This window comes from Bos indicus x Bos taurus, chromosome 29 (assembly GCF_003369695.1).
Source record: "Bos indicus x Bos taurus breed Angus x Brahman F1 hybrid chromosome 29, Bos_hybrid_MaternalHap_v2.0, whole genome shotgun sequence".
Classification (NCBI taxonomy): domain Eukaryota; kingdom Metazoa; phylum Chordata; class Mammalia; order Artiodactyla; family Bovidae; genus Bos; species Bos indicus x Bos taurus.
In genome coordinates, this window is record NC_040104.1 from 2,828,157 (window position 1) to 2,842,899 (window position 14,743).

At 46.3% G+C, this 14,743-nt stretch overlaps 1 protein-coding gene across 1 annotated transcript; it reads left to right on the forward strand.

Moving 5' to 3' along the window:
- Positions 1-11,859: 11,859 nt before the first annotated feature.
- Positions 11,860-13,928, forward strand: LOC113886492 (mas-related G-protein coupled receptor member B5-like). The gene has a single exon (XM_027532715.1). The coding sequence runs from the start codon at positions 12,720-12,722 to the stop codon at positions 13,656-13,658; it is 939 nt and encodes a 312-aa protein (XP_027388516.1). The 5' UTR covers positions 11,860-12,719; the 3' UTR covers positions 13,659-13,928.
- Positions 13,929-14,743: the final 815 nt, after the last annotated feature.

Genomic DNA, 14,743 nt, shown 5'->3' on the forward strand with positions numbered 1-14,743 from the left:
TTCTTCATTGTATAATGTGGCTTGATTTTTATTTCTATAAAAAAGGCAACTAGGCTATTGGTCTTTCCAAGGGTCGTGCCCCTGGGTGCCTTCTAGAACAGTCCACCTGGGCACAGAGGTGAATCTGTCCCTGGAGGGGACACGCGTGAACCAAGATGGGCGGTGGAGAAGAAATGGGACTTCTCTGTAGGAGATCATGCTCTCACCTTTCCTCCGAGTGTGAGAACCCTCTCACTCGCCCCTGGCCTCACCATCTTCTCTGGACCCTCAGGTGAGATGGCAGGAAGGCTGTGGCAGGGTGAGAAGTGGGGAAGAGATTGTTACACCATTAGCCTTACAGTCGATCTCTGTCCTTCGCATCTCAAAGCCTGTTTCTTTGTTTTCAGGCTCGCCATCCATCGTCCTCCTTGTAGGATGGTGAGAATCCTGCCGTTGAACCACCAATGCCATCTCTGTCATTGTAGCTCTTCAGTTATTTGATTTCTTCCTTGATTTTTTCCTCAACCCTTCCTCGACAGTTTCTCCATGGCCTTGCACATGATTCCACCATTTTCAACCATCTAAAAGTTTTAAACCTTTGTGTGTGTAAATGCCTCAAATTCTTAACAGTATCTGGTAGGGGATATTAATATTTAGCCATTATACAATTATTGTTTACATTTTAAATCAGTATATTGTGTTTACAGTAAATGATGTATGTTTAAGTTTTTATGTCATATAATTTAGTTTGTTAAAGATAAGAAAAAAATTATTGCTCAAAAATGTGTACTGTTACAGTCCTTACAAACCGCTGATATTCTCAGGGTCAATAGTTAAGAACTAATGGCATTTATCTTGGGCTTCCCGATGGCTCAGATGGTAAAGAATCTGCCTGCAATGCCTGAGACCTGGGTTTGATCCCTAGATTGGGAAGATTCCTTGGAGAAGGGAATAGCTACCCACTCCAGCATTCTTGCCTGGAGAATTCCATGGACAGAAGAGCCTGGTGGGCTACAGTCCATGGGGTCGCAAAGAGTGGGACATGACTGAGTGACTAACACTCACTTTTTTTGCATTTATCTTCACATGCTTGTAAAATCACTGCACTTTCATGGTCTGCAGGAATCACATGAAAAACATACTCTGAATTTTGGAGGGAAACATGTCACTGAAGCCACAGAGGATGGTTATTAAGACCTCTAACTGTAGATTCAGACCACCTTGGGGAGACCCTGACTCTATTCTTGCTTGACTGAGAAGCCATTAATCATCCCCCGCCTTTGTTTCAGCATCCCTAAGATGAGGATGAGAACCCCTTGGAGTTTACTGAACTTCTTGGTTATATGCTACTGCCAAGTCACTTCAGTCATGTCCGACCCTGTGCGACCCCAGAGACGGCAGCCCACCAGGCTCCCCCATCCCTGGGATTCTCCAGGCAAGAACACTGGAGTGGGTTGCCATTTCCTTCTCCAATGCATGAAAGTGAAAAGTGAAAGGGAAGTCGCTCAGTCGTGTCCGACTCTTAGCGACTCCATGGACTGCAGCCCACCAGGCTCCTCCATCCATGGGATTTTCCAGGCAAGAGTACTGGAGTGGGTTGCCATAAATGTTCTTAATAGATTTTAGTCTTAAGCCATCATTTCTTTTTTTCTCTTTTCTCTCCCTCCTCTCCTGGGCTCCCATTATGCATATTTTGGTACTTCATCATGTCCCACAGTTTCCTGAGACTTTTCATTTTTGCTCATTCTTTCCCCTCATTTACCTTTGATTTATATAATTGCTATCAATCGATCTTAAAGTTTGCTAAATCCATCTTCTGACAGTTCAAATCTCCTTTTGAGCCCTTGTAGTGAACTTTCAACTCTATTTTAAACTCCAGAATTTCTATTTGTTCTTTTAAAAAATCATTTCTCTTTCTTTTTAAAAAATTAATTGAAGTACAGTTGATTTACAGTGTTATGTTCATTTCTGCTATACAGCAAAATCTGCTACACACACATACACACACACATACACATACACACACATACATACACACATACACACACATACACACGCACATACACATACACACACACGCATACGTTTTTTCCATTCTTTTGCATCGTGGTTTATCCAGGATATTGATCATAGTTCCCTATGCTATACAGTAGGACCTTTTTATCCATTTATACGTAATAGTTTCTTTATTGATTTTTCTCCACTTGATGAGATACTGTCATCACACACTTCTTTCCTTCTTAGGCATGGTTTCTATTAGCGCTTTGAGTGTATCTGTAGTCGCTGCTTTAAAGTCTTCCTGCTGAATTCAACATCTGGTCGGTCTGACCATCTCTGTTCTCTACTTCTCTCTTACTCCAGTGTATGAGTCATACTTTCACATTTCTTTTGCATGTCTTGTAACTTTTGTTGAAAACTGAACATTTTAGATAACATATTGTAGAAACATGAATACTGTTTCCCATCTTATGTAGCTGTGAGAATCTGCTTACTTTGCCTAAAGTTTCCTTATTTCTTGTAAATGGTGATGGTATCTCTGTTCCCACCTGCTAACCATGACACTTACTTCCATGACTTACTCAACCTGTAGAGTTGATGCTGATGAATGTCAGCTGGAGGAAAGTCACTGAAAGAATTCTGGTCCCCCTACTTTCTAAGGGCTTCCCTGGTGGCTCAGGGGATAAAGAATCTGCCTTCAATGCAGGAGACCAGGGTTCGATCCCTGGGTTGGGAAGATCCCCTCGATGAGGGCATGGCAACCCACTACAGAATTCTTGCCTGGAGAATCCCATGGACAGAGGAGCCTGGTGAGCTACAGTCCATGGGGTCACAAGAGTCGGACACGACCGAGCGACTAACACTCTCACACGTCCACCTACTTTCTAATGATACAGTAAACTTGTTGGCTGAAAGGTTTAGCAGTGACACGAAAACTGAGTTAATATACTCTCTTCACATATAGTTCTTAAAATTGATAGATAGTCCTGAACTTCTGGAATTCATCTGGTAGCAACAGCAACTAATTATCGGAGAACTTTTATATGAATGCTTGGCAACAAATAAAAGTGCTGAAATGTTCAAAATGTTGAACAATTTTTTTGTTTGTTTGTTTCATGGCTTCTTCTGGAACACCTTTGTTGAGATTTTCACTGATGGATGCAAAAGCAATGATGGATTAAACAGCCTGTGCCTTAGCTCAGATCAAAGAAGCGGCAAAAAGTGTGACAGTACTATTGTGTCGTATTCTTTCCCATCATCACGGCTTCACAGCAATTTTCCGAAAAGGCACCTTCACCCAGGAATGTCCTTTACTCTTGATGAAGCAGTAAAAACTCTTAATTAAAAAAAAAAACTCTTAATTTTGTGAAATATATGCCTTGAGTACATGACTTTTTAATACTTTATGTGACTAAACAGGGAAGTATATTAATCTAAGTATATAATATAATATATAATAAACTTGCATATTATATAACTAACATTACATATTTAATAAATATAATATATTATAAATATCTGTCACTTTGGCTTTATACCAAAGTACAATAACTTTTTCAAGCATTGCAATTACTTGAGCTGAGATCTTAACTAGCTTCTTCCTTCTCTTGATCACCATTTTTATTTGAAAGCATGATTGATTGACCAACTGTGCATATCAGTTCAGTTCAGTTGCTCAGTTGTGTCCGACTCTGCGACTCCATGAACCGCAGCACACCAGGCCTCCCTGTCCATCACCAACTCCCAGAGTCCACTCAAACTCATGTTCATTGAGTCGGTGATGCCATCCAACCATCTCATCCTCTGTCGTCCTCTTCTCCTCCTGCTCTCAATCATTCCCAGCATCAGGGTCTTTTCAAATGAGTCAGCTCTCTGCATCAGGTGGCCAAAGTATTGGAGTTTCAGCTTCAGCATCAATCCTTCCAGTGAACACCCAGGAGTGATTTCCTTTAGGATGGACTGGTTGGATCTCCTTGCAGTCCAAGGGACTCTCAAGAGTCTTCTCCAACACCACAGAACAAAAGCATCAATTCTTTGGCGCTCAGCTTTCTTTGTAGTCCAACTCTCACATCCATACATGACTACTGGAAAAACAATAGCCTTGACTAGATGGACCTTTGTTGGCAAAGTAATGTCTCTGCTTTTGAATATGCTATCTAGGTTGGTCATAACTTTCCTTCCAAGGAGTAAGAGTCTTTTAATTTCATGGCTGCAGTCACAATCTGCAGTGATTTTGGAGCCCCCAAAATAAAGTCAGCCACTGTTTCCACTGTTTATCCATCTATTTCCCATGAAGTGATGGGACTGGATGCCATGATCTTAGTTTTCTGAATGTTGAGCTTTAAGCCAACTTTTTCACTCTCCTCTTCCACTTTCATCAAGAGGCTCTTTAGTTCCTCTTCACTTTCTGCCATAAGGGTGGTGTCATCTGCATATCTGAGGCTATTGATATTTCTCCTGGAAATCTTGATTCCAGCTTGTGCTTCTTCCAGCCCAGCGTTTCTCATGATGTACTCTGCATATAAGTTAAATAAGCATGGTGACAATATACAGCCTTGATGTACTCCTTTTCCTATTTGGAACCAGTCTGTTGTTCCATGTCCAGTTCTAACTGTTGCTTCCTGACCTGCATACAGATTTCTCAGGAGGCAGGTCAGGTGGTCTGGTATGCCCATCTCTTTCAGAATTTTTCACAGTTTATTGTGATCCACACACTCAAAGGCTTTGGCATAGTCAATAAAGCAGAAATAGATGTTTTTTTTGAACTCTCTTGCTTTTTCGATGGTCCAGTGGGTGTTGTCAATTTGATCTCTGGTTCCTCTGCCTTTTCTAAAACCAGCTTGAACATCTGGAAGTTCATGGTTCACGTATTGCTGAAACCTGGCTTGGAGAATTTTAGGCATCACTTTACTAGTGTGTGAGATGAGTGCAATTGTGCGGTAGTTTGAGTATTCTTTGTCATTGCCTTTCTTTGGAATTGGAATGAAAACTGACCTTTTCCAGTCCTGTGGCCACTGCTGAGTTTTCCAAATTTGCTGGCATACTGAGTGCAGCACTTTCACAGCATCATCTTTCAGGATTTGAAATAGCTCAACTAGAATATAACTGTGCATATAAATTTTCTCAAAATGAACAAAGTGAGCCAGTCATTTCAAGGAAAACAACTGGAGCCACTGATACCATTTGGATTTTCAAGAAAAAAATTAGAATTCCGAAAAAAACATGCATCTGTTACACTGAGTATAATGGCTTCCCAATGATTAGAGTTTTCTGATGAGATTCACGGGGATGTTAACAACGTGACAGACTGATAGGCTGTTGTTTAGTCGCTAAGTCTTTTCTGACTCTTTGTGACCTCGTGAGCTGTAACCCTCCATGTTCCTCTGTCCATAGGACTCTCCAGTCAAGAACACTGGAGTGTGTTGCCATTTCCTTCTCCAGGGATCAAACCCATGTGTCCTGAATTGGCAGGTGGATTCTTTACCACTGAGCCACAAGGGAAGCCCCACGATAGACCAATAGATAGATAGATGATAGAGTGTATAACGAATTGTGTCAATACCTGAAAAATCTACATAACTCCATGAACCGATATTTTCCAGATGACTTATAAATGATACTATGAAAATAATATATGGTAAAAGATCTGACCAAAATGCAATTTAGATAAATGATTTTAACTTAACAGTGTATGAAAGTTTATTGATATGATTTCAGATTCCACATTACGACTAACCTTGAAGAAACTACCACTTGTTAAGTTTTGGCATAACTTCAAGGAAGCATGGGCTTTCTTGATGGCTCAGTGGTGAAGAATCTGCCTGCAATGCAGGAGACTCAGGAGATGCAGGTTCAATCCCCAGGTCAGGAAGATCTCCTGGAGGAGGTATGGCAACCCACTCCAGTATTATTGCCAGGAGAATCACATGGGCAGAGGAGCTGGAGGGCTACGGTCCATAGGGTCATGAAGAGTCAGACATGACTGAAGCGACTGAGCATCCATGTACATTTCAAGTTTCACAGAACGGTCCTGGAAAGGCCATCCAACTCCTCTTCCCTTTTCCTCCAACATATCTGTGTGAGGTCAGGTTTTCTTCATGCACATCGACCAAACTAACATTTTGCAACAGATCAAATGCAGAAACAGATACTCGAACTGTCTTCCCATGAGCCAGACACTGAAAAGATGTGCATAACATGTAAAACAACACCACTCTTCTCACTGAGATTCTATATTTTTTAAAAAAAATCTGTATTTACTTTTCATTAAAAATAGACTGGGTGGCTCAGACAGTAAAGATCTGCCTGTAATGCAGGAAACCCAGGTTCAGTCCCTGAGTCGGGAAGTTACCATGGTAACACGACATGGGCTTATTGTTTTATTTTAAAATAACTTTATGCATTTTAATTCTTCAGCTTTAGGATGGTAAATATCAATAGGTATAAATGACACACACCAAAGTTCTTTGGGGCCTTAAGATCAAAATACTTGTGAACCACCTTTGAGGAGTTCCTAGAGATGTGGAAAGGGGGGGACGCGGTGCCCTTTTCACTTACCGTATCCAGCTGTGGGAGACGCTTGAGCTGGCTGACACAAAGATGCCAAGCTTTAGGCATGCACCTGTCTTTTGGGCAGATACGATTAGTGTCCTCTCCTACGACCAGCAGGACACTTTCCTTCCCTTCTTGTTCTTGTCGAGTGTGTCTAATTGTCAGTTCTGGGAGGCACAGTCTTGGAAAGACCACACCAGCTGCTCATCACGGGAAAGTATCTCATGCAATTGGAAGTAAAACTGAACATAGCAGGAAAAATCTTTCCGGGGCGAATTTGGAATGTGTTTTCCAGGCACTAAGTCGTGTCTCACTCCTCGCGAGCCATGGACTGCAGCACACGGGGCTCCTCTGTCCTCCACTATCTCCCAGAGTTTGCTCAAATTCATGGCTACTGAGCTGGTGATGCTACCTAACCATCTCATCTTCTGCCACTCCCTTCTCCTTTCGTCCTCGATCTTTCCCATCCTCAGGGTCTTTCCTAACACTTTGGAAGGTGTGATAAATGATTTCTGGTTCTGCTCATCCCTGGGAAGCTTAGGAGCCTGGGCTGGACCATGGTGACTCCACGCCAGAGGGCATGACTTGAGACTTTCATCATTTATTTCTGATCTTCCCAGGGGGCTTGGCCGGAGCTAGCCTCTCTCCATCCTCATCCTCCTGCTGTCTCTCCCTAGGGGCAGGAGGTCATCCTGTCCACAACTAGACGTGATTTCTGAAAAGAACGTGGCTCACGTGTTCAGATGGAGTAGATTCAGCTGTTCCCACCCAACCCCATGGTCCCCCCTGGAAGTGCTAGTCTAGAAGCAAGGGTGCTCAGCGTCCAGGACACCTGTGTGGTTGTGGGGATATGAGAGGCTGAGACTTGGAAAGAGATTAAGGGACAGAGTACCGGGGAAGATCAGGATGTGAGTTGAGGAGGAAGATCCCACGCAGTGTGGCCCTGGAGGGACATTCTCCCAGGCACGACTCTCACATAAGGCAAAGCCACCAAGGTATAGCGGGTAGTTCAAAGTCTCAAACTTCACCGAGATGATGGATGCCAAGAGTCAGGCTTGTTCCAGTGTGCTGCAAATGTGTGGTAAAGATTTGGTTCAGAGAAAAAGCCACAAGTAGAGACAGCGATTCTGAGAATATCGAGGCAGAAAGCGAATGTGAGGATGAGGCAACGGGGGAGGAAACGTGACCGTGAGATACGCTCCTGAGATGATGCTTGGACTCTGATTGGCCAGTGACCCCACACAGGAAAAGACAAGCGGCTTCGAGCCAACTTGATAACACTCAGAGCCCCACTCTCCTAAGGAGCTCCTGAGGGTGGCTCAGTGGCCCAGGGAGAGAGTGGACTTCTCCAAGATCAGACTCCTTGAGAAGGTCCTTCCTGCTCTCACAGACAGGATCCTGGACTGAACCAGCACCCAAGGTAAGAGCGAGCCGTCCGCCTCCTCCTTTACTACATTCCCCGGGTGGTAAGCTCGAGTCTGCTTTGGAGCCCAGAGCATCTGTGGCTTCTCAGGTTCCTCCTGCCTACCACTTCCCTGTGTCTTCCCTGACCTGCCATTGCTTTGTTGTTCATCCAACCTCTTCTCCCTGGCCCCCAGGCTTCTGCCTGCTGCTTTGATGGGGAACTCTGATGTCTCAATGTGGACCACACCACTGATGCCTAGGTCCTGCCCTTCTGGACATTTCTCCAATGGGGTTTCCCCATCATCTTAAAAGATGAAGCTGTGAAAGTGCAGCACTCAATATGCCAGCAAATTTGTGAAACTCAGCAGTTGCCACGGGACTGCCAAAGGTCAGTTTTCATTCCAATCCCAAAGAAAGGCAATGCCAAAGAATGCTCAAACTATCCAGCCAAAATAGCTCAGTTGGGAAAGTGTTAGACTGAAGATCTAAAGAATGCTTAAACTATCGCACAATTGCACTCACCTCACACACTAGTAAAGTGATGCCTAGAATTCTCCAAGCCAGGCTTCAGGAAAACCGTGAACTTCCAGATGTTCAAGGTGGTTTTAGAAAAGGCAGAGGAACCAGAGATCAAGTTGACAACATCCACTCTCGAAAAAGCAAGAGACTTCCAGAAAAACATCTATTTCTGCTTAATTGACTATGCCAAAGCCTTTGACTGTGTGGATCACAATAAACTGTGGAAAATTCTGAAAGAGATGGGCATACCAGACCACCTGACCTGCCTCCTGAGAAATCTATATGCAGGTCAGGAAGTGACAGTTAGAACTGGACATGGAACAACAGACTGGTTCCAAATAGGAAAAGGAGTATGTCAAGGCTGTATATTGTCACCCCACTTATTTAACTTCTATGCAGAGTACATCATGAGAAATGCTGGGCTGGATGAAGCACAAGCTGGAATCAAGATTTCCAGGAGAAATATCAATAGCCTCAGATATGCAGATGACACCACCCTTATGGCAGAAAGTGAAGAGGAACTAAAGAGCCTCTTGATGAAAGTGAAAGAGGAGAGTGAAAGAGTTGGCTTAAAGCTCAACATTCAGAAAACTAAGATCATGGCATCCGGTCCCATCACTTTATGGCAAATAGATGGGGAAACAGTGGCTGACTTTATTTTGGGGGCTCCAAAATCACTGCAGATTGTGACTGCAGCCATGAAATTAAAAGACTCTTACTCCTTGGAAGGTAAGTTATGACTAACGTAGACAGCATATTAAAAAGCAGAGACCTTACTTTACCAACAAAGATATGTGTAGTCAAGGCTATGGTTTTTCCAGTGGTCATGTATGGATGTGAGAGTTGGACTATAAAGAAAGCTGAGTGCCGAAGAATTGATGCTTTTGAACTGTGGTGTTGGAGAAGACTCTTGAGAGTCCCTTGGACTGCAAAGAGGTCCAACCAGTCCATCCTAAAGGAGATCAGTCCTGGGTGTTCATTGGAAGGACTGATGTTGAAACTGAAACTCCAATACTTTGGCCACGTGATGCGAAGAGCTGACTCATTTGAAAAGACCCTGATGCTGGGAAAGATTGAGGGCAGGAGGAGAAGGGGACCACAGAGGATGAGATGGTTGAATGCCATCACTGCCTCAATGGACGTGAGTTTGGGTAAACTCCGGGAGTTGGTGATGGACAGGGAGGCCTGGTGTGCTGCAGTCCATGGGGTCACAAAGAGTCAGACACGACTGAGCCACTGAACTGGCTGATGCCGTTTTTACATCAGGACTACACAGCACAGAGAGACAAGTGCCTTAAACCACAGAAGTCTGAAATGGGACAGCTACTGAAGCCAGCAGTCACAGGGCTCCTGAAAGAGGCAGTCTAGGACCAAAGATGAGCCTACCTCAGTGAAGATGGCTTTGTCCTGACCAGCCTTCAACCATCGAAGCCACTGCCCAGCCCAGGGGGGCAGGTTCCTTCCAAAAACAGGGCCTCGGGAGATTTTGGTGAGCAAAGCAGAAGTCATTCTTGATGACACTCATCTCCTAGTGATCAACCCTGTGTCATTAGAAAATTGTTACTAGTGCATTACAGATCTACAGTCTAAAGCCATCTGAAATACGGTAAACCCTGCCAGCTGCTGATGTATTTCACTAGTTCAAACTTCCAGGACCTGCTGCTGTGCTGCCAGCCCCCATCTGCTTCTGAGCCCGGCTCTGAGCTGCCCAGCCCTCACTCCCTACTGTGTCTTCCTCTGCACTGTTCCCCAGCCCTGCCCCTTTCCACCCTGTGGTGTCCTCCCCTTCAGCAGCTTCAGCTCCCACTTAAGATGTTTGTTAAATCTACACCTCCAGACCACAGCTCCCTTCCAAAATCTTGGCTATCTGAACGTCTTTACGTGGGTGTTCCACAAACAATCCCAAATCAACATAAGTAAAAATGAATTATCTTCTACTTACTGACTTCCTTCTTCAAAGTCTGCTTTAAAACTTAAAAAAATTTTTTTAAATTAAAGTATCATTGATTTACAATGTTGTGTTAATTTCTGATGTACAGCAAAATGACTTTGTTATATGTATGCATATATATTCTTTCTGTTTCTTTTCCATTATAGGTTATTACAAGATATTGAATACAGTTACCTGTGCTATACAGTAGGTCCTTGTTTATCTATTTTTTATGCAGTAGCTTGCATCTACTATAGTACAACTTTTGAGCACATCATACAAGTGTTAATTGCTCAGTCGTGTCCAACTCTTTGCAACCCCACAGACTGTAGCCCGCCAGGCTCCTCTGTCCATGGGATTTTCCAGGCAAGAATACTGGAGTAGGTTGCATTTCCTCCTCCAGGGGATCTTTCCAACCCAGAGATTGAACCCGGGTCTCCTGCCTTGAGGGCAGACTTTACTGTCTGAGCCACCGGGGAAGCAAATGCACTAGTTAATTAGCGGGAGGGGTAGGCACCCAACCCAAACCCTCTGATCCCAAAGTCCCCCTGGCGCCCACCAGTGAGTCCACATTTCAGATCTAGTGGACGGGGTCCTGCGTGGGGATGTAATTTGTAGCAATGAGAGCATGCATTGAAGAGCACACACTTGGGGGATAGTGTTAAACATGGCATTATTCGTCGGCAATTGGATAAGCAAGTCTAGGGCTGGAGAGATGGAGGCTGACGATGTGTGTTTGGGAACTGAGTGACGAACAAGAGACCATGTGAGTGGATGAGATCGGATTCACGGGTGTGGTTTAAAGAAAACAGGACAGAACGCTGGGGAACACAACCTGGAAAATATCAGCTTCTAGGGGATGAGAAAAGAAGAGGAGCTGAGTTAGGCCGAGTACAAAACAAGGAGAAGTTGGAAATAAGGGAGGGGAAAGGCAAGAAGCATGTAACCTGAAGGGCAGAGAGGACCTCTCAGAACCTGAGCCTGACCATGCAATGGGAGACCTCACACAGGAGTTTCCTCAGAGCTGCCGCAGCAAATAACCACAGATTTATAACCTTACAGTTATGGAGGCCCAAGATCCAAAATATAGGTCTCACTGGGCTAAAATCGAGGTGTGAGCAGGGCTGTCTCTCTTCCAGAGGCCCCGGGGGAGAAGCTGTTCCCTGGTCTCTTTTCGTCTTCTGGAGGCGCCTGCATCCTTGACTGGGGCCCTTTCCCTGCTCTTCAAAGTCAGCTATCACATCACCCCTACTTTGTCTCCCACATCACAGCTCCTTCTCTGACTCTCCTACCCCACCTCCTTCTCATAAGGACCCTTGTGGTTACCTGAAGGGCCCATCTGCCTATCTTACAGTCAGCTGGTTGGCGGCCTTAATTCCATGTGTAACTTTTATCTCCTCTCTCCAAATCTAAGTCATCATGGGCCCTGGGGATTAGGACACCCCTGCGTGGCTGACCCTCTTCCCTGAGTCATTGGAATCAGGGTGGTATTGAAACAACTGGAGTTGACGAGATCCCCAGGGACTCAGGCACAGGTCTCCCTACAGACCTCAGGGCATCTGAGCTGCTGAACACAGTGGACTCGGCACCTGGACCCAAGTAAGGAGCCAGACCAGATGCCTCCACCCACCTTCACATCATCCATCATTCCCTCCCGGTACCCCAAACTGCTCTTCATGGCCTAACTATACTAAGAGGTCTACCCTTGGAGTAGACATGCTCCCTCAAGCCCCTGGCTCTTCCTCAAGTGGTTTCTTTGCATCGGTATCATCTTCTTGGTAACGTCTACCATGTCTTCAAGGGTCAACTCCCACCTGAGTACTAGAGCTCCTGTAGTATGGCCACAGGACAGTCACACTGTCCTGTAAATGGTTGATCCCTTGGGTTTCTTGGGGTCAGAGACCAGATCCCCCCAACTCCCCCCACCCTGCTTTCTGCTCAGAGCCTAAGCTGGAGGGGACACCTAGCAGATCAGTTTGTTGAGTGTAGAGATGAATGCCCAAGAGGCCCTGCTCATGAGGACAAAGCTGAGCTGCCCTCTTGCCCTCTAGAGAGAGCCAAGGACCACAGGAAGGACCTGCACTCAGAGCATTTGTGTCCGGGCTTGGGAGGGGGCGAACAGAGGAGACGGGGAGAGAAAAAGAGACAAGTGAGGGGAGGTGGGAGGCACGGAGGGAAGGAGTCGGGGGAGAGGGAAGAGGAGACGGGGAGAGGGGGAGAAGCGAGAGCCCCCCTCACTTGCCTGAGGGTCCATACCTCCATCTCTGACTCCCCAGGAGTGCCAGGAGTCACAGGACAGGGGGATCCAACAGTCCTGCCGAGCCCGGATCGCCTCACCATGGACAATTACTGCGAGACTCATCATTCCAGCCCTGACGCTGCAGAGCGGGCTGAAGGGTCACACGATGTTGAGCATGTGGCCCTCCGGTCCCTCGCTGTGGTTGTGGCCCTTTTCGGACTGGTGGGAAATGGAATCGTGATCTGGTTTGTCCATCTGTCTCACAAGAAGACCTCCTTCATCATCTACAGCCTCAATCTGGCCATAGCGGATTTCATGAACCTTGGCTTCCAGATCCTGTTCTCTGTCCGCCATATCCTGAAGCCTTTCCTCAACCATTGCTTTGGTCTTCATGCCCTCTTTATGGTCCTGAGGTGGTTCTTCTACCTCACTGGTCTGGGCATCATGACCGCCATCAGCTTCCAGCGCTGTCTGTCCGCCCTCTTCCCTATCTGGTATCGGTGTCATTGCCCCAAGCACCTGTTGGCCATCGTGAGCACGCTCCTTTGGATTCTGACCTTTCTGTTAAATGTGCTGAGAGGTCATGCCTGCGGTCAGTTATTCACCAAAGAGGAAAAGTTCTGTGACGAATTTAAGACTGCCACCGCTGTGTCGGTCTTCCTCCAGTTCTCCGTCCTGGGCATTTCCAGTCTGTTGTTGCTCCGGCGAGTCCAGGCCAGCTCCCAGAAGCATCAGCCCAGAAAGTTCTACCTGGTCCTCCTGCTCTCGTTCCTGGGCTTCCTCTTCGGCCTGCCTCTCAGTATCATCCGGTTCTGTACAACTGAGAAAATTCACATCTTCAATGACATCTGTGTCCTCTTGTCCTGCGTCAACAGCACGGCCAACCCTGCCATTTACTTCTTCATCGGGGGCCTTCAGAGGGAGCGGTCGATGGAGGCCCTCAAGGTGGTCCTTCAAAGAGCCCTGGGTGAGGAGATGGAGGATGCTGAGGACCAGAAAGTGACCCCAACTGGCAAGACGGAGAGCGTGAGCCTCTGATGGAATGGTGGGGGGCTCCCAGTGGATCAGTGTCCCTACAGTCTCGTGGACGTACCCACACCTCACCACCAGCAGGAGAGAGATCCCCAAGTCAGCACCCCCAAAGAGCTCCCTTCCCAGCCTCCCTTCTGTGTAAAAACCGAGAACAAATCACCAGAAGTAGGTGTGTATGTGTGTGTGAAACCAAATGCACACATCTGAGGCCTTTGCTTGTGCTCAGGCGCTCAGTCGTGTCCAGCTCTGTGCGACCCCGTGGACTGTAGCCCGCCAGGCTCCTCTGTGCATGGGATTTTCCAGGCAAGAATACTGGAGTGGGTTGCCATTCCTTTCTCCAGGGGATCTTCCTGACCCAGGGACCGAACTCAGGTCTCTTGTGTCTCCTGCACTGGCAGATGGATTCTTTACCACTGAGCTGTTGGGGAATCCCACTGAGCCTTTCAAAACCTGTCAGATTATCCTTCAGAAAGTTTATGAAGTCACACTGACCAACCTCAGAAGGTCGACTTCAACATCTGACTTATTGTGAAAGTTCTGCTTGTTTCCAGGTTGGGATGCAAAATTCCTCTCGGGTAAAGCCTGGGCGTTGGAGACGACGTGCCTTTGTCCTCTGCCCATTTTTCTGGCATGTTCTGGGGTCTGAATACAGTGCTTTTGTTTTTAAGTGGATCTACTTTCTGGAATGTGTGTTCTCTCTCAAAGTCCTCTCCTTCCGTCTTTAGAATTCCTGCAAAATAAAGCTTTGTGACCAGTGCTACCTGGGGGACAAGGTCCAGTTGGGGCCGGTTTGGTTCCGTCAGTAACTCATGCTACAGTGACACTCGGCTGTCCATATGGTCCCCAGACTGCTTTGGTCATTTGAGGGAAGTACTTCAGCCCAAGCTTGTAGGACCACCCCAGGGTGAGCAGAAGGTGCTGGTGGGTCTTACTTTTCAGGATCGACCCCAGAGACTCCGAGCTAGCTCTGGGTTTGACGTGAGGCTTGACAGGAGATGGGGCATGGGGCTTGTCTGTGGGGCTCAGAAAAAAGGACCCTGTGTGACAGGCTGGTGCTGCAGACAGGAACCCATCGGTTCTCATTAGCCAAG

Bases quoted from the DNA above. Each gene is read 5' to 3' on its own strand.
- LOC113886492 (XM_027532715.1), top strand. From the start codon at position 12,720: ATGGACAATTACTGCGAGACTCATCATTCCAGCCCTGACGCTGCAGAG.